This window comes from Athene noctua, chromosome 2, assembly GCF_965140245.1.
Source record: "Athene noctua chromosome 2, bAthNoc1.hap1.1, whole genome shotgun sequence".
NCBI classification, from domain to species: Eukaryota; Metazoa; Chordata; class Aves; order Strigiformes; family Strigidae; genus Athene; species Athene noctua.
This window is the reverse complement of record NC_134038.1, coordinates 108,949,197-108,977,104: the sequence shown is the minus strand read 5'-3', so window position 1 is coordinate 108,977,104 and position 27,908 is coordinate 108,949,197. Positions and strand designations below refer to the sequence as shown.

Sequence of the window (27,908 nt, the reverse complement as noted above, 5' to 3'; positions counted from 1 at the left end):
AATGACATCAGAGTGTCAACATGCAAGATGGCGGCGCATCATCGGCAGAACACGGCGGGGCGGCGGAAAGTGCAGGTGAGGGCGAGGCAGGGCTCGGTGGGGGCTGCAGGGGGGCGCGGCGGGGCCCTGGCACGGCACGGCCCGGCAGGAGGAGGGCAGCTGGTGGCGGCGAGGAGGAGCGCGGCCCGGGAGAGGGGCGGTGGCGGGGGAGGGGTCAGCGGGCGGGGGTGGCGGGCAGGTGGCGGGGAGCGGCTGAAGGGCGCCGGGCCAGGGAGGGCGCCCCTCTGGGACGCTGCCGCTCGTCCCTGAGGGGCTGTGGCAGCGGCCGCTGTCAGCGGGGGGGTCGCAGGGATTGGGGGTTTCTATGACAACGCAGTCGTCTCCTTCCCTTTCCCAAGAGCACCGAGGTGAAGGGGAGTCATCCCCCACCCTTCCCAATGGGGCTCCCCCCCATCCACTAACGTCCGTGGAGGGGGCGAGTGGCTGCCCTCGCTACCGCGGCCTGTACGGCCGGCGGGAAAGAGGTGCTGCTTGCAGTCGGACGCGGTCAGCTTCCTCAGCCCAGAGGAGGCAGGGCGGAACCACCTCGCCCGGCTGCTCTTTCCAGCTCCGGTCAGCGTTCCTTAAAGGAAGGCCGTGGCCTAGGCAGTCTGGGGGGTTTAAACTTTCTCAGCTCACCTGGGAGACGATCAGACCTCGTGGTGTGGGCTCATATGTAGCTATGAGTATACTGTTGTAGCCTTGGTGGAGACCGGAGTTACTGAAATGTGTGTAAAAAGACAAGACTCGTTAACAGTAACAGTCATTAAAATGGTCTCTTTATGGTTTCAAACTTTTTTCGTTCTTGTTTGTGGTGCTACCATCACTTTAAACATTTTACAGCTTTCACTATGGAAAAGATTTGATGCTTTATCAGTGTGCAAAGCTGCCAGCCTCTAGTGGCAATGCAAGTTTCAACTGCATCTGTTCACTATGGTCAAAAGAAACACTGATTAAGTCTGAAATAGCATTAGGATCCTTCCAAACAGAGGTCGATTCGGTTTTTGAACACATCTTTTGCATTTATCACACAGAGAAAACATGCGCTGCTTTGTAGCCTTTAGTATGTTTCATGGTTAGGTAAGCACTCACTACTATATAAAGAATTTCTCAGCCTACCAAAAAACCTAACATTTTTTAAAATGCAAAGAATCCAAAATATAATATCCTTATATTGACTTCACTGCCTGTGCCATAAACAAGTTTTTGCAGGGTGTTCCCATAAGGAGGGGGATTTTAGGATAACTAGATACTACTTTGATGTAGTCCTATTTCTTTATGAAGTATTATTTCCCTCACAGCAACATTCATCAAAGAGTATGTTGTTTCCTCTTTTGCTACTACATTCCTTTTCCATACATTACTTAGCTCAAAAGCTTGTATTTATAAGTGGTTTTGTGCTGGTTTATGATGTCTTCTCCTTTCATTGTGTTATGTGATACTATTTTTTTTCGCTTTGTGTGTCTCAGCCAGTGCATTGTAAGTCTAGATTTGCAGAGAATAACTGTGGTTATATTATAAACATATATAAAGGCCTTGAGTAGAAGCTAGGTATTTTCTTGCGCTCTTATTATTTCATCTACTTGGTTAGAGACAAGATTTTATTCATGTAATGGAATTCTAACTGACTGTTTAGCCATTGGTCCCTGCTGGCAAGTTAAAACCGCTAATGATTTACTGTGCTTCCCAATGTTTGAGCATTTAGGGTGCGGGGGGGAGGAATTTCTTCCAAACCTATGAGAGTGGGGAAAGAGGCTTTTTTAAAAAATACCTCTTGGGCATGGAGGAACTTGATTCCTTACATGGCTGAAGTTTATGGAAATTGGAACTGTTATTATCTTGCATGCACCTGTTTTACTGGTAAGCAGAACCATTCAAAATAGTAATTTCAGGGTGCTTCTGCATATAATTGTATGTTTATGAGGGTTTAATCAGAGTAGATGTTTTAGGCCTCAAAATAAATTCCATGCATAAAGAAAAGTATTTAAACATAAGTCAAGCATTTGAAATGTCCAGTGGCAGGCTGTTGGTGTTTCTTTAGCCTAGCATGTCTGAAGGCTGCAGGAGTAAGGTTGTCTGATTTGGGAAGGGAGTGGGGATGCAGAGGTGTGTCAGACACTGTGGTGAGAAACAGTTTGCCATATGCTATAGCTTTCACATATGTTACTGTGGATTAAGCCAGGATGAAGGCACTTTTCAGCAGGTGGCTTAATGTAGCTGCCCTTGAGGGGCTGATTGTAACTGCTCTCCCAAACTTGCTGCCTAACCAGAAAAAATTTGTCCCCACACTCAAAACCTATTGACAGAACATGGGAGTTTTGCCATAAGGGATTCAGATCGGCATCTTTCTTATAAAATTGCTCAATGATCTTTAAGTCCTTTTTGTCTTTAGTTCTTGTACAGAATAAAATCTATTTGCATTGACATTGTCATACTTATGCACTAATACTGCATTATGACAGCAAGTAGAAAGTAGTGAAACAATTTTACAATTAGAGAATATTTCAGCTACTGATTTTGTTAATAGTACCATTTATTAAAAGCACACTAGATTTTGTATGCTGTAACTTATTAGATTTTATATCTATATTATTTTTATATTTTATATATAATAAATATATCAATTATATTTATAAATGATCTTTATATATAATTCTTAAGCAAATGAATAGCCAGTAAGTTGATTCCATTTTAAAAGGATAAAATGAACTTCTTAATGCCTTCCAATACTTTTATTCTAGGTCCTGGAGCACCTGATAAAAATTCATATATCAGTATGTTCTTAATTTGAAACTTATAATAAGGGATACATCTGCCCTACCAAGACACTAAGGCAATACTTTTTTTTTTTTTCTTCATGGTTAGTACTGCTTCTCTTATTTTTTGATGCGATTCATGACAGATCTTGTGGAATCTTGACAGTGATTTTGAGAAATACCAGTTTTGTAATGGCTAACAATAGCATTTGTGTCTTTAAAATTTTACTTGCAAACAAAGAATGAGTAGCATCAGAGCTCAGCTCTTCACCGTTTTCTCCACTATGATGGTGTGGTGGTATTCTTAAAAGCAGATTCTACCCATCTGTTAAGACAAAGTCTGTTATAAGACATGTAATGTAACAAGGGTAAGAAGATTTCAGATCAGCTGATACACTCATCCATGAAGGAAAAACATCATAGGTCCTGTAAGAAATTCACTTGGTTTTGTGTGCTGAAATGTATCTGTTGACAGTAGTTCTATCTCTTGAGCTCTTAGATAGTCATTAAAATGATTAGTCTTGATCCATTTAGGGTACTGAATCCCATAAATTCTTTATAATGAGAGTGCATCACCCTGTAATGTTTGTGCACTGCTGCAGTGAAAGATCCTCACTCGTTATGGGGGTTTATAAAAGCTACAGCAGTATAAATGTAAAAGGCCTTGATTGTTATTAAAATATTTGATATCCCACAAATCTTGCCTCTCCCAGACCATCACAGCAATAAAATGACTATGATCTATATCATAGTCATCATTATCTTTGTGGTTTGCAACTGACTTTGTGAATCAATGCAATGAACAAAGCAGTAATGTGCTCTCTGTCTGCCCTGTTTGAAGTGAGTGCCAGTCGGTACTTAAAGGCGTAACTTCCTGGTGACCTTCACAGTCCTTTCCAGGCAGAATACAGTACCTTATCTAGAGCGATAAAGATGTGTATGCTGAGGGTCAGAGTTGAATTTTATCATGGTAATTTCTTCTCAGACAAAGGCCTGTTACTTTTACATTCTTTAGATATGTGTGTGTACAAATGTACTTGAATATATAATTTATATTTTTGTATTCGTTTGTATAGTTGCTATATTTGCTAATAGTTTGTATATTTCTATACTCAGTGACACTCAAATTTAAAAAAACAACCAAACAAAAAACCACTTTTTTTTCCCAAAAATAAGAATGTAATGGAGAACCACAGGTGGATTGTCAGCCATCTTCCTCTGTTCATCTTAGCGAACTTCTCAGTTTAGGGAACTTGCCTGCTGTCCACCACACTTACACAAGTGTCAGGTCTTTTAAATCAAGTTGCTGATACTGATTCATTTTAAGTTTCCTGTGGTGACAGGCATTTCAGCACCCTTTCAACAGAGTTTGTGGAATTCTTAATTTGTCTCTCTGTGTTAATATATATTTTAAATACTTGAATACAAGCCTGGATGCTTCTGGTTTATACCCATCTTTCTAAAAGGTTCTATGTGGTGTACAGCAGGTGTCTTGTGAGGTTATTTTTAGTTCAACCACATATTCTGTGTGTCTTGTTCTAGTTTTTTTAATATATAAGAAGTTTATTTTGACTGGTCTTCAAGAGTGGATCATTTAACATTTTTTGTTCTGCATGGGAAAATAAATTTATTAAATATTTCCAGTGTAAGCAGCTGACAGTTACTAGGATGTCATTAGGCCTCCAGTAAGAGTTGGAGAGTCCATTTTTATGCCACAGTCATAATTTTCAATTCATATTCTCTTCATGAAAAGTGGTTTGTCTTGTCCTTACCTAACTGCTCAAATAGCAGTATTCATTTGGAATGTTTGTGTGGTATCCAATAAACATGCTGACCACAAAATAGTTTTCTTTCATCTTCGTTTTCTCCCCTTGTGCTTTTAGTATTAGAAATTTTTAAAATAATTTAAGGAGCACTTGCTTAATTTGGTTTAGAATCACCTTTATAATTGAAAAATGGATGTCACCATTTCTTCCCATGACATGCAGAAAATGTTCATTACATATTCTTTATATAATAGGAATTTCTTTTCCTTCTTATAGCTTAAATTTTTTAAGACAGTTTACCAGGAAAGGTATATTATTCCTTCTGTGGGTGGAAAATAAAACTTTGTAGAAGTGCATGTCTCAGGGGAGACAAAAGTAACTGGTTGAATTCTATAAACAATAGCAGTCACTGCTGGGTAATTTTGTAAGTGTCAAGCTTTTTTTGTTGTTTTGCTATCCTTTTTTCCATCAAAGCTGTCATGTATTACAAAAAAAAAAAAAAAAAAAAAAAAAGCAGTAAGAAATAAGGGTTTAATCTGTTTTAATTCAGTTGTTACAGCAGAGTCATTTTGTCAAGTTTCTCACAGGAAGAAAGAAGAATGATATATTTAATGCTGAACTGGTACTGAGATCTAGCTTTTGCTCTCAGATCTACCACAGACTCATTAACCCTGAAACAATATAATTCCTCTCTTTGTCTTAGTTCTCTTAAAATATAAACAGTACTTGCCAAGAGATGTTTGACTAAATTCATGTGTGGAAGTTATTAAAAGGAATAAAGGGCAAATTAAATTTGACCTTCATGTGTACATTTCTGTACTGGTGGTAGTGGGAAATGATTGTTAGTCTTCCCCAGTCATGTCTTCGGATGATGGAAAACCAGTGCCCAGTTGAGCTGACAGCCACTGTTTCAAGGTCTCCTAGATAGAAATTTAATGGTTATGCAGATTCCATTATAGAATTATTTTGTTACATCTAATCTCTGTGAGCTTTATTCACTGCTAGATTCTGTTAAGAACAGTATTTCGATATTTAGTTCTTTATTTTAGCAAGAACATATTTTATCCATTGCATTTTAAGAAATTATGAAACAAATTTAATTCTGTCAAGATTAGCGTAGAAAGATAACTGCCAGTTTCCACAGTCTCATGAAAATATCAATCATATAAAAGTACCTTATTTACTAGAGTAAGCCACCATTTGCTTTTTTGCATTTTTAAAATAGTTATTTATGCCTGTTCTTTACTTGAACTCCTACAAATTAAGAAAGTAACATTATGTGAGCAAAATAACCTCCTTAAAATGCTTGGGTGACTAACAGAGTTTGACAGTCTTATTTGTGAGTGGAATAAAGAGCTCTATATTATACCTGAAAATATAACAAATATGGGAGGTGACTGACAGAAGAGAAACAAATAAAAAAAATTAGGACTTGTCAAAAAATACCCTGCTATCAGTGTGGAGAAGCAAGACCTGAAGAGCCCCTGCTGATCTTGAGTCTGACACTGTATTTCAGGAATAGATTGTTCTCTCTAGTAACCAACATCAGATTTGGTTTACTGACCTTTAGGTTTTTGAATTCCTTTAATTTGTGTCTTATCTGCTCACATTTAGTATTTTTAACTGAATATTTTCATTGGCTTTATTCAAGGAATTTGAAAGTAGTGTGAATTTGATGGCTATCCCTTTACCTTGTGTTTTGTAGCATTAGACCTTGGCTTTGTAACATGCTTTTACTCAAGTAGTCTGTGCAGGTCTTCTAGCAATGTAGACATGATATGATCAAGCCCAGGTGAGGAGTTGCACATACATCTTGTTCTCTACATCACCAAAAAAAAAGAAAAAACAAAAAGCTTCAAGTATTTGAAGTGTTTTAACATAACACTGTTATGCGTGGTTGATGGTATCTTCTCTCAGTAACATCTCTGAAGCTGTGTGTAGGCAGAGACTTGAGCATGGATAGAAAGAATATTATGGATGAGTCTGGAATGGGTGAGAGAAGCCGAGAGCATTGGAAATTAGGAGAGAATCTGAAATTGGGAGGAAGAGCTGTGACTCTACAAGGACTGTGAGTGGCTAACAAAGACTGAGCAAGAAGTGCTTTAAGGGCATCGGAACGTAACATAAATATAGTAAACGAATTGTGGAATGGTAATGGAGCGTATTAAGGCAGAAGGATTCAGGAGGCTCTGAATTGTGATTTTTCTAGTGTCGATCTATAGAGCTGTTGCAGCCATTTCTGAAACAGAATAGGACTGTATGTGTGCTTTCCAGAAGCATCAGTTGTCTCTTACGGTGCTGCACTGGCATGGGATAATTCGGTTCAGGTGTTGCCCACACTTACCGAATGGACCTGTTGGTTCTTGTGGAATAGAATCTGGGATGCAGTAAAATATTTCTTCAATGATAAAGATCTCTGAACATTTTAGTTTGTTGGTTTTATTTTGTGTAACTGAGATTCAATCTGGGAAACATTTTCTTTATACTGCTATAATGCAGTTATTGGGGTGAAAAATTGCTTTCAGATCTCTAGGCCAAGAATACTCCTTGAAAATGTTTTCAAAACACTGGTACTTATGTATCCAAATGATTGGTGGTGCAGGCAGTTTGGATTATACCAAGTCTAAAATTTTACCTTGTTCTGATTATGTTTTACAGAGTCTGGGAAGAGGCATAGCTGGCAGCTTCCCCTCCTTTTCACGTAGTGTGAGGGCTTTCCTCATAGTAATGCATAAACCCCGTGGAAACCCTGTGATCAGGAGAGATGCAACACAGTGTGAATGGGGTAGCTCTGAAGAAACTGCAGTGCCTTATAATTGTGTTTACTGAGCAGTAATAATGGGGAGTGCTGTAGCCTTTGCAGTATGTCTCCTTAAATTTCCTTTCAGTGTTTCTGAACAAAACAATGAAATAGCCTATATATGCAGTACTGTTGCATACAGAAGAACCTACAAGAATAATTTATCTGAAAGAACAGTAAATACTTGTGGTTATTATATTTGTAAGTAGTTTTTAAGAAAATGGTTTCAAAATGATAGCAACACCTGAGATAGCTAGAATTTGTATCTGCAGCCTTTCAATGCTTTCTAATCCTTAGTGACCATATCCTCTCCCTTGTGAGTCTGGGAAATACTGTCATCCCAGGTATAGAAACTATGAAACCTACTTAGGAAGTGAGGCACAGACTCAGTGTGTTGTCTAAGATCAGTCAGAATATCTGCACAGAACAGGGAATTGAACTAAGGATTCTCTGGCTCTAAGCTTGAGTTGTAATGATTAATAATCCTTTGGGTTCCAGTTCTAGCACTGCTGATAACTTCTCTATGATTCTTTTCCATTTTCATGAGTGGGGAAAAATGACTGAGGTGGTGTTGGTAATTCTCAAACTCACAGACTTATTTAATGCTTGTGAAGGTTGTAATATTTTCTATCAGAGAACCTCACAAAGATGAAATTAGATGTTAGGATTTTATGGCCAAGTCAGTATCTTAATACTGTAATTGGATTTGTATAAATGTGTTTTAGGTCTCCTATGTGATTAGAGATGAAGTGGAGAAGTATAACCGAAATGGGGTAAATGCACTTCAGCTGGATCCAGCATTAAATAGACTCTTCACAGCAGGCCGAGACTCTATTATAAGGATATGGAGTGTCAATCAGCACAAGGTAAGTCATGAGGGGATTCCTATGTCTAAACCTACTTTTTTCAGTTATACTAGTAAGCTACCTACAGGTGTACATCTGATACTGTTTTTAACAGCTGCCAACTACTATAATAGGAAAATCGTTTTGATGTTGCTCATGCTGTGGTATCTCACATAGCTGTGTAGTTCTTTCACAAGAAGATTCTGGAATATTGACTTCAAGCAACTCTACATTAGGCAACTTCCAATCCATTTGAAGGTTGAAGAAGATACCACAGCAGGATCCGATAGTCACAATCTTTTCCGTTTGTGATGAGATCTTACCAACTTTTTTTTTTTTCTTAATTTGCAGCAAGACCCTTATATAGCATCTATGGAACATCATACGGATTGGGTAAATGATATTGTGCTCTGCTGCAATGGTAAAACTTGTAAGTACTTAAATGTTTGAAAACTACAGTTTTCATAAATTGTGTACAAAAGTATATTATCTGCTGCTTTAATTTTTTCCATCTTTAGTATGTAAAATTAATTTGTGATGTGTATTGTAAATTTGATAAATAGTGTAATCAGATGTTTTAATGAAAAATTAAATGTGTATATAAACGATTCTTCTTATCTTTTTTGAAAATTAGAGTAGTAAAAATATTCTTTAAAGTAATATATAAACCATTACAGTTTACTCTTTTCTTTCCATTTTAGTGATATCTGCTTCTTCGGATACTACTGTTAAAGTGTGGAATGCACATAAAGGATTTTGCATGTCAACACTAAGGACACATAAGGTGAAAAACATTATCTGTAAATACTGTATATTATCAGCTCAACTGGATATTATTGTTGACTTTTGTTATATTCACTTTATTGTAGGATTATGTGAAAGCCTTAGCATATGCAAAAGATAAAGAACTGGTAGCATCTGCCGGGCTGGACAGACAGATATTCCTCTGGGATGTAAATACTCTAACAGCACTGACTGCCTCAAATAACACCGTAACAAGTAGGTACCTAGGGAGGGGAGGCAAACGCAATGTGTTTTATTGAGTGGCATAATTTGTGAGATCAGTTTAAAACTATAGCTACCTGTTTCTCTGTGTAGATAAAAAATGTCCAAGAACCTTTAAGGTGGTTTTAGTATGTAACCAGTCTGTTTGTTGCGTTATATAATAGCTGAAAATCTAGAGCAGCCAACAGTCATGGCATTTACCACAGAGGACAGGTAGGTCTGTCTGCACACTTTCTCCTGAAATGTAATCTGCTGGTATTCTTTGAAACTTCATAGAGCGTTAGCTTAAGAAGCTTTCTGCTCTTCAACTAACCCATTACAGAAATTTTTCCTCAGGTTATTTGTCAGTGCCTTTTCTGTGTATTTGGGTTTGTTTTTCTTGCATATATAGATGCTGAAAAAAAAATGCAGTATACTACTAAAGCAGGACTTGAGATATTTATCAAATTTATCTGTCACAAGAATAATTAGAAAAACTAGATTAAAAAACATGCAAAGTAAGCACTATTTACATATGAGATCTAACTCACTAGATATTAGAAGGCAAGGAGAAACTGTCCATGGATTCTGCTTATCAGAGTTAATCCTTAAAGTCATCATCATCTTTTAGGAAGCAGTCTGTCCTGCTTCTCTGTCCCAATACAGGCATTATAGTAAATTATAGTAAATTATGAGATCTTTCCCCATTCCAACACCGCTTTCTTAAAGTAGTCAGGATAGAGCTGGTTAAGTTTCTCTTCTGGGAAGTACGACACCAATCTTCAAGTTAAGCTAGATTTGATTGCTCGAGTGAACAACGTAAATCTAGGTCATTGGCATCCTGGTTTGTATTGGCCATTTTACAAGCTATTTTTTCAGAAAGGGGTCTAATTTGACCACAGTGTGTCTTGCTGCAGGTAGGTAGGAAAAATACTGCTCAAAGTGACTGATTTCTTTCATTTTATACTTAGTGTTTGATACATGTGTAAGCAGTAGCAGATTCTCAGATGTATGCATTGGGAAAGAGCATAGCATCTTGCTACACTGCCACGCTTGAATTTCTAATTAAGACTACTTGCTTCATTCATATATTAGTAATGACTCAAGAAAAACCTGCAAAACTAAAATTTGGAATTGGCACAACATACTTTGAAGAAATTTCAGGAATATATGATTCTGTAAATAAGAGGCAGGCATACAGTTGTTTTGGTGTGGTTTTTTGAATTACTGTTTTGGCTAATTCTGAAAGGTGTGTTAATTTCATGGATTTAGTAACTTCTAAAACCAAAGGTGCATCTGTTGGGCAGAACTGTCAGTTTTGCATTTGTTCTTTCTACAGGACTTTTTAATTCAAGTATAGCCTTACGCTGGCATGTCTCTGTAGCCTTCAGAAGAGAAATGGCTTCTAGTGAGCTGTGTTGCACTGCAGAATAGTATTGGGATGACATATGGCTGCATATTAACTGAACAGATTTACCTTTTATTTCCAAGAAGTTTTCTTTCACTGAAAATAGAATTATTTTGTCATCAAACTTTGCTGATAACTCTAAGTTATGCTATCTTCTGGTTGAACAGGCAGGTTTTTGAAGGAAGAATTTATTTGCTGGCTCACAGGAAAATTTGGTTGTGGGGGAAAAAAGATTTCTTGAACACTGCAACAGTGATACAGAACCTAAATGATTCAAGTGAATCATAAATGCGAGACAGGAAGTACTGAGGAGTTGATGCTTGTTTTGAGCCCAAGATCAAATGGAAGTAGAGACATTATCTCTTAAGATGACATACAAATTTGCATTTCCAGAGTTAGAACGGTAATGCTTCATGAGGGGGAGGAAGGGGAAGCAGAAGATTTATTTTGCTTTCTTTCTAGTGCTCCCAACTAAGAGCATTTCTGTTAGGAATAACATGGTGTATGTCCTGGTTTTCCTCAGTTCTTTCAATGATTTTTTCAGAGTGCAAATGAAGAATGTTCTTGTGCATTAATTTTCTATCTGATTACAGGGAAGTGATGTGCACAAGTCAGCATTAAAAGGAAGCCTATTTTAAAAGATTCTCTCAGTCAGCATAGATGTAACTTAAGTGGAGAGGTTTTGCTTTTGGGAGGTAGTCCCTTCCAGAAGAGTCTGGAGTTGAGCTTTGCTTTTGATCTGGCATAAATTTTGCTTCTGTTCACTTAAGATTATTTCTTCCATTCCTAATGTCTAGCTTGTGATAAGTCTGTACATTATCCTTTCATAAATTATTGTGTCTGTTGAACAATGTGCTAACATTCAAGAATTTTCACTTCTGCTTTTTGCCTTCAACTATCCTCTGGGGACAGTGGAAGACTATCACTTTATTTTGGCTACAAATAATAGATTTCATTTGAAAGTTTACACTTGGATAGCCATAGCTAGTGATTAAGAGGACCCTGAAGTAAAGCTGCATAATTCTTCCACTGTGACAAAATATTTATGACATTGGGTCACAAATACTGTGTTAGAAACTCATTTCCATAATATACATAAATCATTATATAAAGTTTCACATTTTTGCTGGCAATACAGTTTGTTGCTATTCTCAGCCTTTTTAGCATACCGATCGTATGGCTTTGAGACTTGATGAAATGCCTAATGGTGCTCTCTGAATAGATGATTTTCATTTGCTGTGTCTGTGTTTTTCCTGGTTGAGGGACTGGTACTTTAATCTGTCCAAAAGTAGATTAGGCTAGATGGTACAGAGTTCCTAAACTCTGATGGTAGTTGTGATGCTGAGGAGTTGCCATATGGTTTTCACAAACAGCGAGGTAGCACTCATGCTGAAGTAATGCATTTCAGCACTGCAGTGTAACTTCAGTAATGCATCTCTGCTGAACTACGAGATATATAATGTAAAATTTTACTGCAGCTTGGCTTGGAAAAAAATCTCTGTACTTAAATCCAAATGACATGTATTATAAGATCACATAGAAGTATCATTCTCTAATAAAGTGATAGAGAAGAGCAAGACTACCTTGATGGTCTTGGCACTGAATTATGGTGCCAAAAGGGCACCAGGATTTTATTGACTGTAAGTCTGAGGAGTTACTTTGTTTTTATGCAGCAGTAGATTAAGACCTGGGATGGGGTTTTTGTAGCAATATGCTGTCTGTAGTCTGTCTTTTTTTGAAGGAACTCTATACATGGGGTAGAATGGCCCTGTTTTCATTGATCAAAGGGTATTAAAATACCCTTCATTTTTGAGTAAGTATGCTTTTCAAATGACAGCGTTAAAATTGAAAATGTAAATTTTATTTTGAAATAGCTTCTTCCCTGAGTGGGAACAAAGACTCTATCTACAGCCTTGCAATGAATCAAATGGGAACAGTTATTGTATCAGGGTCCACTGAAAAGGTAAGCAAAAATCTGGTAAGTCTCATTCCACTTCAGTTCATAGTTTAGCATAAAGAGACAATTTACTCATTTTCAAGTCTGTAGCAGATTTTGTGTTTTTAATAGTGAGAATAGCCACTGTTTTTAAGTGGGAGTGTAAGTGTAGGATACAAATACATGGCTTAGTCTGAAGATGTATAGATCCATGCAGTTTTAATATACAGAAGACACAATCAAATCATCTTGTGTAACCTTCTCTCTATCAGAGATTGTTACATTTCACAGCAAGAGCTCTGATTTTGGGGACACATTACTCAGATGATTATAAAAACTGAAGCAGTTGCCACAGGTAAGAAAGGAGTGGTGGCAGCAATTTGTAAGACCCCTGCTGGAGGTAGGAAATGAAGTGAGCTAATAAAGTTCAAGTGTCCCCAAGAGATAACCCATGTTCTTTGTTGCAAAGGAAGGTGAAACATCCTAAAGTCACCTGCAAGTTGCTTTTTTACCTAATCTAACCTTGAGAGAGTTTTATTTCCAAGTCAGTATAAAAATAGGATACACCTGGGAAGTGTCCAAGATGATTCTCAGAATCTCTTTCTTTTTACCCACATCACACTATCTTCTTTCCAGTCACTTCCATTCTTTAATTTCTTAAGAAGACAGAAGAAGACAGAACAAATGAAATTAAAATCAAGCAAATAAAATCACATCTGATTATTAGAGGTGCATAAGATCTAGTTATGTCTATCTTGTTCTAATGAAATACATTTTTTCAGTGATGGATGTCTGCGTGTTCAGAATAAGGGTCAATTTTATTAATAAAGCCGTAGTTTTCTGTAGAGAAAATGCATTGGTGGGAAGAATGATGTTAATGTCAGTTATCCAATGTCTATTTATGTAGGTTCTAAGGGTGTGGGATCCAAGAACTTGTGCAAAACTAATGAAACTCAAAGGGCACACGGACAATGTAAAAGCTTTGTTATTGAACAGAGATGGCACCCAGGTATGTGCTTTAACTTGAGTCAAAGGCATTTTACAGAATGCAGAAATTTCATTAATCTTCTTCAAAATAATTATTTTATGTCACAGCTTACAGAAGGTAGCTTAACAAGTATTTTACTGATATTTAGTGGTTAAGAGAGGGAGGCTGGTGGGTGAAGGCTCTTTTTTATTACTGGTCTGTCTAGGTGTGGAGGGGGTGATTTGCATAAAATGTCTGGAAATTGTGACTAGAGTTGTTAACCGCCAGTCTTTGTTTAGCACCATCTTAATGGAAAAATATAACCATAAGAATTATGAAATCTCTTTATGGAAAAAATATTCTAAAAAACTTAAATACTTGTTTGATTTAAGTATGATGCTTTTTGCTCAGTGTCTTTCAGGTAGCTCTGATGGGACTATCCGCCTGTGGTCCCTTGGGCAGCAGAGATGTATAGCCACATATCGAGTCCATGATGAAGGTGTTTGGGCTCTGCAGGTCAATGAAGCCTTCACTCATGTTTACTCAGGAGGAAGAGACAGAAAGATTTATTGTACAGATTTACGAAATCCTGATATCCGTGTGCTTATCTGTGAAGAAAAGGCACCAGTTCTTAAGGTAATTGAGTTTAATTCAGAGAATCACAGAACAGTTGAGGTTGGAAGGGACCTCTGGAGGTCATCTGGTCCACCCCTTCTGCTCAAGCAGGGTCACCTAGAGTCGATTGCCTGGGACCTTTCGGATATCTCTAAGGATAGAGACTTTGAAATCCCTCTGAGCAGCCTGTGCTTGGTCACCCTCACAGTATAAAAATGTAATTGTATTGTGTGTTGTCTGATGGAGTAGTGGCTTGAGGTATGAGTTGATAGAAGAATGCACATTGGGTAGCAAGTGTTTACTACACGACATTTTCAGTATATTGTTTTTTTCTCCTAAATTACATCTGAAATGTAATTGTCTGAAGATGATAAATGCCTGGCATCTACTCAAAGTATGCAAATTCAAATATTACTGAAATTGAATAAGCTTCATACATGAAAAGTTGGTTTTACCAGACTAGTACAGTTTTAAGAAACTAATCCAGCATTTCCAAGGCTTTAGACAGAAATGAATGTTTTTCTAGCAGCAATATACATGCACAGGACTGTGTTAGAATATGTTGCTCATATGTTAGAATATGTAGACTTATGGGAACTGGAAGTAAAATTTATCGTGGGTTTTTTTGAGCACGTAAACATGATGTTTTCTTAGCTGGAGAAAACTGCATGCACGAGTTTGAGTCTTTTGAAGAGGCTGCTTGTTGAATTTTTTTTTTTTTTCCCTCTCTAACTCTAGATGGCATGACCTTGGAACACGTAGGTGTATATGAGAGTGAAACAGATACCAGTATATAAGCAATCCAGCTTTCCTTGTTGGTGAACTCTGGCTTAGTATAAAATCCTGAATATACTAATGTAGTTATGAAAAAGTCAGAGTCTGGGAAATTTCAGTTTAAAATTGAATATGAAAGCTATGGTCAGCTGTACAAAGATCAGAAGGAGTCTCTAATATCTTAGCTACATTGATTTGTTATTGTCCAAGGAATCTTAACAGCAAAGACATATGTATAAAGTTCTGCTTTTCAATTAGTACAGACCTTCTTACATTCCCTTTTTAACTATGTGACGTATCTGAATGCGAAGTAATTCAGAAAATATTCTACTTATCAAACTGTCTATTAAACAACATTGCATCATGCTAGAAGCAACTTTAAATACTGGGTCTTCAGACACACTGCATCTACTATTGTCTATGTCCAAAATTTATTTGTTGAATATTTGAAACAATTTCTCTTAGAGTTTCAAAAATTGCAGCTTAGTTATTTTTTCATTTAAACTTCGTATTTCTTTAGTAAACTGAAAGTAGTGCTGTTTCTGAGATACATCCAAGTATGGGAGCAGATCTACACAGAACAAATATTAATTGAACAAAGGAAAATTAAGTTAAACATGCCTGAAAATGTCTGTGGTTTCATTATTTAGATGGAACTTGATAGATCAGCTGATCCTCCTCCAGCACTTTGGGTCGCAACAACTAAATCCTCTGTGAATAAATGGGTAAGTTATGTATTTTACACTCCGTGAACTCTAGTTAAGTAGTCATGGGATTTGCAGTCTTGGTTTGGGAACTGTTGGACTGTTGCTTGCAGTTGGACTGTTGACTTGCTGTGATCTGTAAGCTTCCTTTAAAAAAAAAAATCATAAAATGCTAATATTGGAATTAATCAAAAGACATTCGGCTTTGAATTATTCCTTTGCTATCTATTTATGCCACTTTAGAAATAAATTATCTTACTCGAAACTGGACAGTTAACATCTAAATAGCAGCATGAATTAGCAGTTGTTACTGATAAAAGCAAAGTTTATATATTATTATGAATATGTCATTATTTTGTTTCTTTCTTTAGACTTTGAAGGGAATTCATAATTTTAGAGCATCTGGAGATTATGATAATGATTGTACCAATCCTATACCACCCCTGTGTACACAGCCTGACCAAGTTATAAAAGGTAAACAGCTGTTTTCCAGAGTACCTTATAAATTCTGTTACATTAGCAGAAATGGTAGATTATTTAAGACTGGCTCACATGTTTAGGTACTTGAGACTTTTGGTCTTCAACCAAACCAAAGACAATGTGGTTATTGTCTGTCTAGTGTTAATTACAGTTAAAATAGCATTTATACCTTGGTGTTATCCACATCTTACATAAACTAGTGAAACCAAAGAACAATCACATGTCATGTTATACAGTTTAATTTAAGGTAATATTAGGAAAAAAATAACTGTAGTGACCTTAATTCTTGTTTGTTTGCTAGGGGGTGCTAGTATTATTCAGTGCCACATTCTTAACGACAAGAGACACATATTAACCAAAGACACAAATAATAACGTGGCATACTGGGATGTCTTGAAGGTAAGTATATAATTTTGGATTAAGCATCTTATTGTTGGATCACTGATTATTTTGTACCTTTTTAATATATTTTTCTTAGTGTGTGAGATTTCTATGGTAGAAAGTAAGTCATCTTTCTGTCCCAAGACATCATGCAAAGATTGCCTTGGGGGAGGGGCCATTTCTGAGCTTTTCTGCATCTTTGCCTAAGGCTGACATCTTCATTCACCTGAATTCAGTGAAGTATTGACATCTTCATTCACATAAAATTCAGACCCTTGAATTTTCTTCTGAAAATACTGTTTGTTTTGATCGGGTTTTGTTTCAGAGAGGGCTTGTAGAGGTCCATTGGCATGTCTGCCTGATGCTGTATGGAATAGTATAAGGAAGCTTAGCCTGTAAAAGAGAAACCTGTGCGTCTGGTCCCTGCTACAAACCCACAGATCCCAAGCGAGTATGTTGACTAGTCTGTGGATTATTCTGGGAGCTTGAACTCGCCACATCCCTTGTTAGCTGGCAAGATAGCAGGCAGGACTCAAAGGAAAGCTAGCAGAAGGAAGTGTGACTCCCACCTAGCAATATTTGCTTTTGTGAAAAGAGAGACTTGATGTGGCATTTCTTTATCTTGATTTATCCATTGATTGGTCAGAGGAGAGGGAAAAGTGCAGATAGAAAGGACTGAAATCACAGATCAGTGAGATGGTCAGCATTTTCTTTTCTTGCAAAATCCTGTTTGAAATTCTAAATCTTCTTTTCATCTAGAACTATGCAGTGCTCTAGCAAAGATTCAGTAATGAATTAAAGCACGCTTAGCCAACTTACTGAGTTGCTGACCAAAGTGAGGAAGAAAGGAATTAAACTGGAGAATGTATATTTGTACTAAAAGTTAACTAGATGACTTTTGTGGAAAAGCAAATAGCCTTTCTTTCTTTCAGTTTATATATTCAGGTATATATTTAAGTACAGTGTTAGATTTTGGGACCAAAGTCAAATCCTAATGTTAATTTGTATGTTCATTCAATTCTTCTTCTCTTTTGTTAGTAAGGGTTTCAGAAGCATCTCTTAGATATGTTTAAATATACATTCACTTTAGAGATGGCGTTACTTGCCAGGTCAAAGTGTCACCTTATGTGTAGGATCACTGCACTCTAAAGCTGAGACTTTTTACTGAGGATCCTGGAAGAAAAGAGGGAGGTTTTCTTACCTGTAGCTACGCTACAGGTACACTACACAAAGCTAGACTTTGCTTCCTGTAATTTTTTGTGGATTTTGATGAAATAAGCTTTGCAAGGTTACAGTCCTTAGTTTGCTTAAAGCACATTTCAGGTTTCAGGATGACTCTACAAGTGGATTACAAGAATTTGAATGTTAACAGACTTACTTGGGGACCTTTAAAAATAAAAGTATAAAATAAAACAGATAATCAGGATTGCTTTGGATAAAAGGATCTGCACACAGATTCACTCACTGCTGTTCCCATTGCAGTAGGTGAGTTGAATTTATTGCTAGATTTGCAACAAATGTTGGTATTTGATGGAGAGTTGTACTGAGATACTGATACTGATGGGAGAAGAATGACAGGGGATGTTAGAAGACAGCTATCTACTTGGTGATAGGGAAAATGTGTTTGTTTAATGTTAAGTAATACATCCATACCTGTCCACTTGGCTTAATGCCACGACCTCAGAAATAAATAAATAAAAAATACTTACCACATAAACTATTGTTCAGTTTTTTGAGAAAAATTTGAACCTGTAACTTGTGTGTTTCTGGACTACAGTACTCATGGAGAAACCGTAAGTTGGACTCATTCCAGGTCTATATGAAAGCCAAGTAAAAGCTTTGAGGTGTTGATATGCCTCAATACCAGAATTCTAAAACTCGTGTGTTTCTTTTGGTGTTCAGGCATGCAAAGTTGAAGACCTTGGGAAAGTAGATTTTGAAGAAGAAATTAAGAAGAGATTTAAAATGGTGTACGTGCCAAACTGGTTCTCAGTAGACTTGAAAACTGGGGTGAGATACAACTCCTAAATCTGTTGTTCTAATGTCATGATTCATACATTTTCATATACTGTTTGTTCAGAAAGGTTTTAGTGTGTTAAAACTTTTGAAGAACAATCATCATTTCTGTGATGGGTTATATTTATTCTGCAGCAAACCAAATTTTATCTCAGTAATCTGAGTAACAGTTTTTGGAGGTTATTTTCCTCATTATATGGTCATTTTAAGTCCACCAATACCAATTACGAATTAACACCATTTGGTAAACAAAGTATACTATCATGCATTTAGAAATTCTTTGTTTTATATTCCTAGCTAAGTGTAAACAAAATAAATTTATAGACTTGTTTAATACAAACCAACTATTGTATTCTTCTTCCTGGTGGTCTTTTTTCAACAGATGTTGACAATTACTTTGGATGAAAGTGACTGCTTTGCAGCCTGGGTTTCAGCAAAGGATGCTGGATTTAGCAGTCCAGATGGTTCTGATCCAAAATGTAAGTTTTAACTAATATTGGTGTTTTATTGAGACAAAAAAGCAGAATAAATTCCAGTATTTATGTTTCAAAATATTCCAGTGCCACGTATGTCAGTAGCTGGTTGGATTTTAGGGCTTGTTTTCTTGGGACTAAACTCCTCAGAGAATTCTGCAATGAAAACGTTTGCTTTTTTTGTGAAACATTCCAGTCATGTTCAGGTTCTCCATTTAACTTGGTTTTAAACCTTCAAGAAGCAAAAGGGAAAAAGTGATATTCATAATCTTGGAACTATTACCTAATCTAGAGAATGTTACAGCATGTGAGTGGTCCAACAGTAGTGATTCTAAAATCAGCTTTTTCTGAAAGATTGCAACGTATATCTCTGAGATTGTGATAAGCAGGTTTCTGTGCCCATAAATAGTTTGGTTTGGGAACAGAACTACTCAAACTTTTTTGAAAGTTTTCAGCTGTGGATCAAACGTAGAATAGGTGCCAACAGTTTTTGTGTAACTGAAGGGAGTATAGTGATAGTCAAAGAGGGACCTGGGGGTGCTGATTGACAGCCGGCTGAACAGGAGCCAGCAGTGTGCCCAGGGGGCCAAGAAGGCCAATGGCATCCTGGCTTGTGTCAGCAATAGCGTGGCCAGCAGGGACAGGGAAGGGATCTTACCCCTGGACTCGGCACTGGTGAGGCCGCCCCTCGATTCCTGTGTTCAGTTTTGGGCCCCTCACTACAAAAAGGACATTGAATGACTCGAGCGTGTCCAGAGAAGGGCAACGAAGCTGGTGCAGGGTCTGGAGCACAGGTCGTACGGGGAGCGGCTGAGGGAACTGGGGGGGTTTAGTCTGGAGAAGAGGAGGCTGAGGGGAGACCTCATCGCCCTCTACAGCTCCCTGAAAGGAGGGTGCAGAGAGCTGGGGATGAGTCTCTTCAACCAGGTAACAAGTGATAGGACAAGAGGTAATGGCCTCAAGTTGCACCAGGGAAGGTTTAGACTAGATATTAGGAAGCATTTCTTTACAGAATGGGTTGTTAGGCGTTGGAATGGGCTGCCCAGGGAGGTGGTGGAGTCCCCATCCCTGGAGGTGTTTAAGAGTCGGGTTGACACAGCACTGAGGGATGTGGTGTAGTTGGGAACTGACAGTGTTAGATTAATGGTTGGACTGGATGATCTTCAAGGTCCTTTCCAACCTAGTTGATTCTGGGATTCTGTGATAGGATGAGGCATAATGGTTTTAAACTGAAAGAGGATAGATTTAGGTTAGATAGATATAAGGAACAAATTCCTCAATGTGAGGGTGGTGAGACACTGGCACAGGTTGCCCAGAGAAGCTGTGGCTGCCCCCTCCCTGGAAATGTTCAAGGCCAGGTTGGACAGGGCTTTCAGCAACCTGGTCTAGTGGAAGGTGTCCCTGCCCGTGGCAGGGGGTTTGGAACTAGGTGATCTTTAAAGTCCCTTTCAACCCAAACCAGTCTATTATTCTATGTAGTTCTACCTTGCTATGTCTTGACAGTAAACCTTGGAGGGCTTCTGCTACAAGCACTTCTGGAATATTGGCCTAGAACACATATCAATCCAATGGATGAAGAAGAAAATGAAATAAATCATGGTTAGTATTTTAATATTTTCCTTTTTTTAGGATTTGTTCATACATTCTGTTTGTTTATATTTCTGTTTCTTCAACAAATACAATTTCACTTGCTGTCTTATACCTGTCTCTGCACGCATTATGGACTAATGTTTTTTAATGCTTTTAAATTTGCTTTACACCAAATCTGGAGTATCTTTCTTCTGAAAGTATTATCAAAAATATTAAGAACTCTAGTCCATAAAAAAGGAGGTGAATAGATGATTCTGAAGTTACAGAAGCATGATGCCTTGATGATAAACAATTACTGGCAAAACTAAGGCTTGACTTGGGAAAGAAACAGCCTAGATAATGACATCAAAGAGCAATAGTTCCGTTATTTAACATTAGCCAGTATTCTCTTGACATAATTCCAATTTGTTTAGGTATTACAAACAATATAAACTAAAAGAAAGATTTACTAGGAAAAAATATATTCAATGGCTATTAGAATAGTAAATTATATAGGTCTATAGAAAACCATCTTAGAGTGGTGTTTTAAGGTAATAATGCTAAGTTAATCAGGCATGAAATAAAAAGCACAGCTATGTAAAATGTGAGATAGTGGCTGAATTTGTGAGAATAAAAGAGACTGTAACTCCTAAGGTTGTGGATTGTTTTGAAATTCAACCCAGATCAGAGTTGACTGAAAAGTGTTGTCTTTGGCAATTAAGGAATTACTTTCTACAGATAATGCAATTAAGGAATTCAGCAATATGTTGCCATTTTGTGATGAAGATTGTGCCAAGAGTTAGCTACTTACTTCTTTCAAAAATGACCTCAATGGAGGGTTACAGCACTTGGCAGGATTTTCTGGATGAAGTTGCTGATTCTTCTGTGTATGGGCAGTCTGCAGCTTAAGAGCCGGACAATGTATGAGAAATGTAATTTGGGCTTTTGTATTGTTGGAACACTGATGCTGCACTAATTATTTCTGTGAATAGTTGTGGACAGTGGAATGCTTAGAATATTCACTATCAGTCATAATTTTCCCTTTTGAAAGTAACAAGAAACTGACACTGAAGAGTGTCTTGAGAAATAAAGTGTTCCTGTTGAACACTGAATTTGTGTAAAGAGAAATAACTTAAATATACATACATATATACATATATATGTGCAGTGTTGTTTCTTTCAGTTGTTAACAGAACTGTTATGAAGAAATCTTTCAAACTATAGGATTTTTCACTTGCTCTAACCAGTATTATATTAATCCCTGCTAATAGAGAATATGTTTTCTTTTTGGTTTCTTTGCTTGGTATAATTTTTGAGCTTTCTTTCACTACCTGTGTTACTGGTCAGAAAGCTAAAGAAATTCTTCACCTCGTGAGACTATGCCATTTAAATTTCTTATGTTGCTTGAATTCACTATGATGTTCAAGTACAGTAATTAGATGCTGCAATCCAATCAAGATGATCTTTCTCAAGTGAAAGGAAGGCATCTAAATACTTACGTATTGCGTTTCGAGATATCAGACTGACTAGGAGCTGCACTTTTCAAGGGGCGCATAAATAATGCAGATTTTTCTTTAATCTTATTCTGTCCATCTGAGGTGAAATCAGGTTCTTAAGTGTTTCAAGACCGTACTGCTATAACTAGCTAAAAATAAACCAAATTTAGAATGTAGTAACTTCAAGGAAATGTGAGTCCAAGCTTTACTATTACAGTATTTTGACATCTGGCAAATTCAGGTAGAAAAGCAAAGCTAACAAGCTTCAGAGTTCTGTACCGTCAGTGTAGAGGGGAAAAATAGTCTTGTCTCAGCGGAATCTCTTTACTTGATTTCTGATACTAGTATTGTTCAGTTTGACAGATTCTCAGAATTCTGTTAAGGAACTGGAGAAAAGTAGTAATCAGATTTTTGCTCATGAGTTCTATTTCCCTTTTCTCAAAGGCTTTTGAAATAGGCCTTCCACAAACTTGTATTGATCTAGTTACTCTCTAGTGTTCCCTTTTATATACTTGCTGTGTGTTGGAAGTGGGGATTTCCTTGTTTTCTATGAAGCTTATGATTTTGTTAGTTTATGAAACACGTTAGCTGTAGGTGGAAAAGACGCCTTTTGGTCTATGTATACCCAGTTTTAAGGCCTTATGCATATATTTCTTCCAACAGTGAATGGTGAGCAGGAGAACAGAGTCCAGAAAGGAAATGGATACTTTCAAGTGCCGCCACATACACCAGTCATTTTTGGGGAGGCTGGAGGACGCACTTTGTTCAGGTATAAAAACTCAACAGTGTAAATTCAGTGGCTAAACAACCTCTTCCTTTGTGCAAGCAGAAATGTTATCAAAATGTAATACTTGCATCTGTTCTGTACTGTACATTCAAGACATGCCCTTGAGAGGCAAAATAAGCAGCTATTAATGATAATTTTACATTGTCCAACTGAGTATGTGAGTTTGAACATCAACAAGGTGTGGGGGTTTTACAGCAGTAAGAGATGTATATTGTTTTTAGTTGTATGTCATAGCTTTGAGATTTTTTTGGGTGCCCTCTTCCTGCTAGCTGATTAACTGAACTTTATTTTAGAATAAAACTGTGCTACTTTAGATTCTTGTAGAACTTCTCTTATGGGACTGTTGTGCTTGTCTTGGAGCATTGATGACTCAGGAGATCCTGCTCACTAGAGAGTTGGTTTCTGCTCCCAGAATTATAGCTGGTGACCCATTAGAAGGTCCTAAGCTCTGGCAGATAGGAGCAGAGGTTCTGTATTGTAATGTGTATATGCTGATTACCCTTCTATTTCTTTTCATTCTACGTTGTAAAGCCTAACCGTGATATATGATTTGTCAGAGACAGTTTAATCATGCTGCAAAACAAATGCCAAGATTTCAAATACTGTGAAACATTTAATATTTACTGACATAGTCAATTGTAAAATCTGAGGACTGGAGGATGTTTGATTTGTTGTTTTGTTTTCCAGGCTGAATAGGCCCCAAAACTATGTAACTTTCAGTCCATGAATTGGTCTGTAAAACACATTTTTGGCTTTGAAAACTTTTTTTTTTCTGCAGCATCAATGTTTTTATGTTGTAGCTGGGATTTAATATTTGCATCCATTCTGTACTGGTGGATCTTAACATCTTATACAGCTTGTTCTCAAGACACCATTGGAGGGAGCAAACCATGCTTATTAGACCTAAAAGGTAGCTTGCAGGACTCTGACAAAATTCTTAATTGGAATTTATAAAATTATATATGTCTTTGCTGCACCATTGTATGTGTGCATTTCTCAAAATTGGTTTTATTCTTTCCATTTGGTGAGGGTTAGCAGATGCTTTACATGCAAAGCTCTTTTTTCCCAAGCAGAAGAGAATTGGTTTGTGACAGGTGCCTTTCCCCTTCTCCTTAACTGTTTTGTACTTCAACACTCAAACATATGCAGTCTGTGAGCCAAGTAGGTTTTTTTTTAATTTCTCTATGCCATAGCCTGTGGTCCCCTGAGATACTTCTCCTTGTTTCTGCTCTAGGGATCTGTCTTCTCCTGCAGCAGGTTTTTTGGGTCTTTACAGAAAATACGTGATCACTTCCCCAATAACTTTGATGTGAAGGGTCAGTTGACTAAGTTCAAGCTCCCAGCCCATTAAAAGGGCAGGTCCTCTCCTGAAAGCTTTCTAATGCACATTACATCAATTGTTTTTATCTACAAAGGTTATTTCTGTATGTCTTAGGTTATTATGTCGGGATTCAGGTGGTGAAACTGAATCTATGCTTCTTAATGAAACTGTGCCACAATGGGTAATTGACATCACTGTGGATGTAAGTATTGTATACAGAGTTTGCTTTTTTACTGTGGGGGTTTTTTTGAAGGTGAACTACAGGGGGGGGGGTTTAACTGTACAGGATCTGAAATGACATTTAAAATTTTTGCTCTGTTTATAGTTAAAATAAGTGGTCTGTATTCAAGATCTTTTGAGATTGTTTTTTGATGTGTCCAGTTAAGGTATTTATTTAACTTCCTTTTGAGTCTTAGAAAAAGAATTCAAAGCACTGTGCATAATTGGTATCCCTTTTAAGTGTGGAGCTCAGGAACAGAGAGAATACTCTTCATATTGCTGCAGTCTTCTGACACTATCTAATTTTCTTTGAATATAAATTATCATTTATTTCAAAAGCTAGATGATATGTGCATCATCTAAATTGAAGCATCTCAGCAGTGTGGGTAATTGGGAAGTTGGCTGTGGTGGTTATGTTGATTAAGAATCTCTCTTAGGTTTTTGATAATTAAGAGCTGAATATACTTCACATACCAGCTGGTAGAAATAGGAGTTGATATCAGTTCATCCTAAATTAACACTTTCCAAATTTGTTTCCTTCTAGAAAAATATGCCCAAATTCAATAAGATTCCCTTCTACCTCCAACCTCATTCATCATCAGGGGCAAAAACTCTAAAAAAGTAAGTAATGCATATTCGAATTTAAAACTGCAGAAAGAGAATTTCAAGCTCAAAAAAGCCTGAACTGTTTTGCCATAGATTGTATTATGCTTGATAAATATGTAAAAGTTTATAGTCATTTAAGCAGCATCACTCTGAAGCATTAAATTATATCAGAATATCTGAAGGAACTGTAGGTTAGATTTATTTTGGGTTTAGTGGGCAGTTGCTTAAGTTTATGCTAGAAAATGTCCAAGAACTAACTACTGAAATTAGTCTTTCTTTTGTGGTATTTAATCAGAAAACAGAGGAACTTACTGTTACACTGTTCAGAACCATATTTTTTTGTTCCTATTGCTAACAGTGATGAATATAAGCTTTTTTAAAGGAAAAGGCAGAAAACCTGACAGTAGGGAGTGCAAGATAGTCTGCTTATTGCATTAGCTGTAACTGGGAGCTCTATAGGTTAGAAATCAATGCAGGTCCTCAGATAGGAAATCAGTGTCATAGATAGTATGTCTACCATTTATAATGCAACAATTTTTGGTCATATCCACAAATGTATAGTTCCTCTAAGTTTTACTGAATTCTTCACATCAGAGACAATCTGTGACAGAGGAGCTTGATAGGCTTTTTGTGTACTTTGTGGAAAAACTGCTGTTGCTCATTACTTTAGAATGCCCTTCTGTTAATGTAGTAGGATAAACAGCGTGTTCTGGTTTACCTCTTTTATTACTCCATATCCTCTGTGTGTCTCTGGCTAAACCCTTTTTTACTGAAAGAATGAGGGTTGTGTACAATACTCTATATCTAAGGTTTGATTTTAATCCGGTCTTTTGAATATTTTACCACTTTTCTGAGTCTCTTTTCCTGTGTGAGTCTTTCTTTGGATAAATAGCTGTTACGATTATGGTATTCTGGATTATCCTGATAATTTACTATTAAATTTATAAAGAGCTGATCTGTGTACTTGCATAGTTTACTACAGATCAAGGTATTGTGAAGGTAAGAAATACAGTTTCTCAAGTTTTTTCCTGCCAAACTTCACTTTCCTTATATAGAGACCGATTGTCAGCAAGTGATATGCTTCAGGTGAGAAAAGTGATGGAACATGTGTATGAGAAAATCATAAACTTGGATAATGAGTCTCAGACAACTAGCTCTTCCAATAATGAAAAAGCAGGAGAACAAGAAAAAGAGGAGGACATTGCTGTGCTAGCAGAGGAGAAGATCGAACTTCTGTGCCAGGATCAGGTAAGTTACTAGGGCGTTTTAGCCTGTGAAAAACACCAATGTCTAGCAATGAATCAGTTGTGAATTTCTGAATACTGAGCTTGAAATATGCTATAAATTACCTTTAAAACTAAGTACATGTTTTGACATCGTGTTGACTTACTGCTGAGACAAGTTCAGGCAGCTGCAGATTGCCAGATGAAAGAATTTTTATAGTATACCTCTTTCATTTGGTCTGACTAGTAGCCTTTATAGGATTACTTACTCATTCTCAACAAATGGACTTAATACAATTCCATAAAGTTCCATTTCTAGCATTTTTCAAATGTTTTGAATTCTACGTCTCTAGCAAAGTTTAAAATTTGTCCAAAATTGTAAATTGTCCAGTAAGTTTAATAAGTGCATGAAGATTAAATATTGAGGAAGTGGTTATAATATGAAGTTATACATTACATTGCTAAAATCTTTTTGCAATGTGTCAGGCTTACTTGCTAGTTGAAAAATCCAAACCTTTGCATGGTTCATATTTGATGCCAGGTCACCCATAGGATTGTTTTACCCAATAAAACCAGACTGTTTAATCTTTGTATTTCTGACAATCTAGCAGAGTTGTGGAATAAAAGATGAATTTTTACTGTTTAGGTTTTGGATCCAAATATGGACCTTCGAACTGTAAAGCACTTCATTTGGAAGAGTGGTGGTGATCTGACGCTTCATTATCGCCAGAAATCAACGTGAAGGGAGTGGTGGACCCAAATGGTTACTTATTTACTTGACCATACTGTACTGGTTCCAAGAGTAGTACTATAGAAGCCCACTGAACCCCTAAGGTAGATGAGACTTCTAATGACTCAGTATGGATGGGAAGTATACATTTAATTGAAGTGACTAATAGATCTGTAATATAGAGGAAAAAAATCTATATGACTTAAACTAAAGTCTGTCCTAGTCTCAGACAGTGAGATGGGAAGTCCCTGAGTGGTTCGTGTTGTGTGAGGTGTACAGAGAACTGATGATAATCCAGTGCAGACTTTTGCTTCCTCCTTTTGCTTTTGTTTTTCCAGAACATAATATCCTCATCTGCTCATGCTTGATATGAAACAGTTTTGACCATATTAGTCGCTGTGTTCACAATATAATTCAGAACTGCACATAAGGTATTTTTAGTACATTCCATTCATTAAGTTCCTACGATGATTTCTCACTCACTGAGGTTACTCAAACATTTCTACCGCTTAAAGAAATTTGAAAAAGAAACCAGGTATTGCATACTTGAAAGAATTGGCCCATTTAATTGCAAATGAAGGGTTAATGTTAGACTTGTTTTAATACTGCAACTCAGTTGTTGTTTTAGAGAGCTGTTGACATGCAAAATAAGAACACTAGATAAATATTGTAGCAGGGTCAGTCCAGTGATGCTGTGCATCATAATAGAATGAACATGCTCTGCAGCAACTTAATGAATTTATTTTTTTTTTAAATATATGTAACTACTTCCTGCACTGTGTTCTAGGTGTTCTAGAGACACACCAGTCTAATTTTTGGTAACTGTGCTCCAAAACTATGTGACAATTTGTTTGAACTTCAGACCATTCTGGAAATAACTTCATATGTTTAATGTTAAACTTTAGAAACTTCTCAGCAGATTTCATATTCATGATATAAAAATACTTATTCTTCTTTTCCGACGTTTTATATGCAGTTGTTCTTTTGTTATAGATTTATGTGGATCTTCTTTT

The 27,908-nt window shown here is 36.9% G+C and overlaps 1 protein-coding gene across 3 annotated transcripts; it reads left to right on the top strand.

The window, feature by feature from the left end:
• Positions 1 to 27,857, top strand: WDR48 (WD repeat domain 48). 3 transcript variants are annotated; one of them, XM_074899863.1, is made up of 19 exons: positions 1 to 75; positions 8,087 to 8,227; positions 8,558 to 8,636; positions 8,908 to 8,990; positions 9,076 to 9,205; positions 12,473 to 12,561; positions 13,442 to 13,543; positions 13,913 to 14,137; positions 15,541 to 15,615; positions 15,966 to 16,068; positions 16,376 to 16,473; positions 18,358 to 18,465; positions 18,854 to 18,950; positions 20,448 to 20,543; positions 22,673 to 22,778; positions 24,232 to 24,319; positions 24,881 to 24,957; positions 25,998 to 26,190; positions 26,812 to 27,857. In XM_074899863.1, exons 1-19 carry the CDS (start codon positions 28 to 30, stop codon positions 26,905 to 26,907), a joined length of 2,034 nt encoding a protein of 677 aa, XP_074755964.1. In that variant the 5' UTR covers positions 1 to 27; the 3' UTR covers positions 26,908 to 27,857. The 3 variants fall into 3 exon arrangements, with proteins under 3 accessions (XP_074755964.1, XP_074755966.1, XP_074755967.1); XM_074899865.1 differs by lacking the exon at positions 1 to 75 and having other exon boundaries at positions 8,093 to 8,227; positions 8,562 to 8,636; XM_074899866.1 differs by lacking the exons at positions 1 to 75; positions 8,558 to 8,636 and having other exon boundaries at positions 8,093 to 8,227.
• The last annotated feature ends 51 nt before the right edge of the window (positions 27,858 to 27,908 follow it).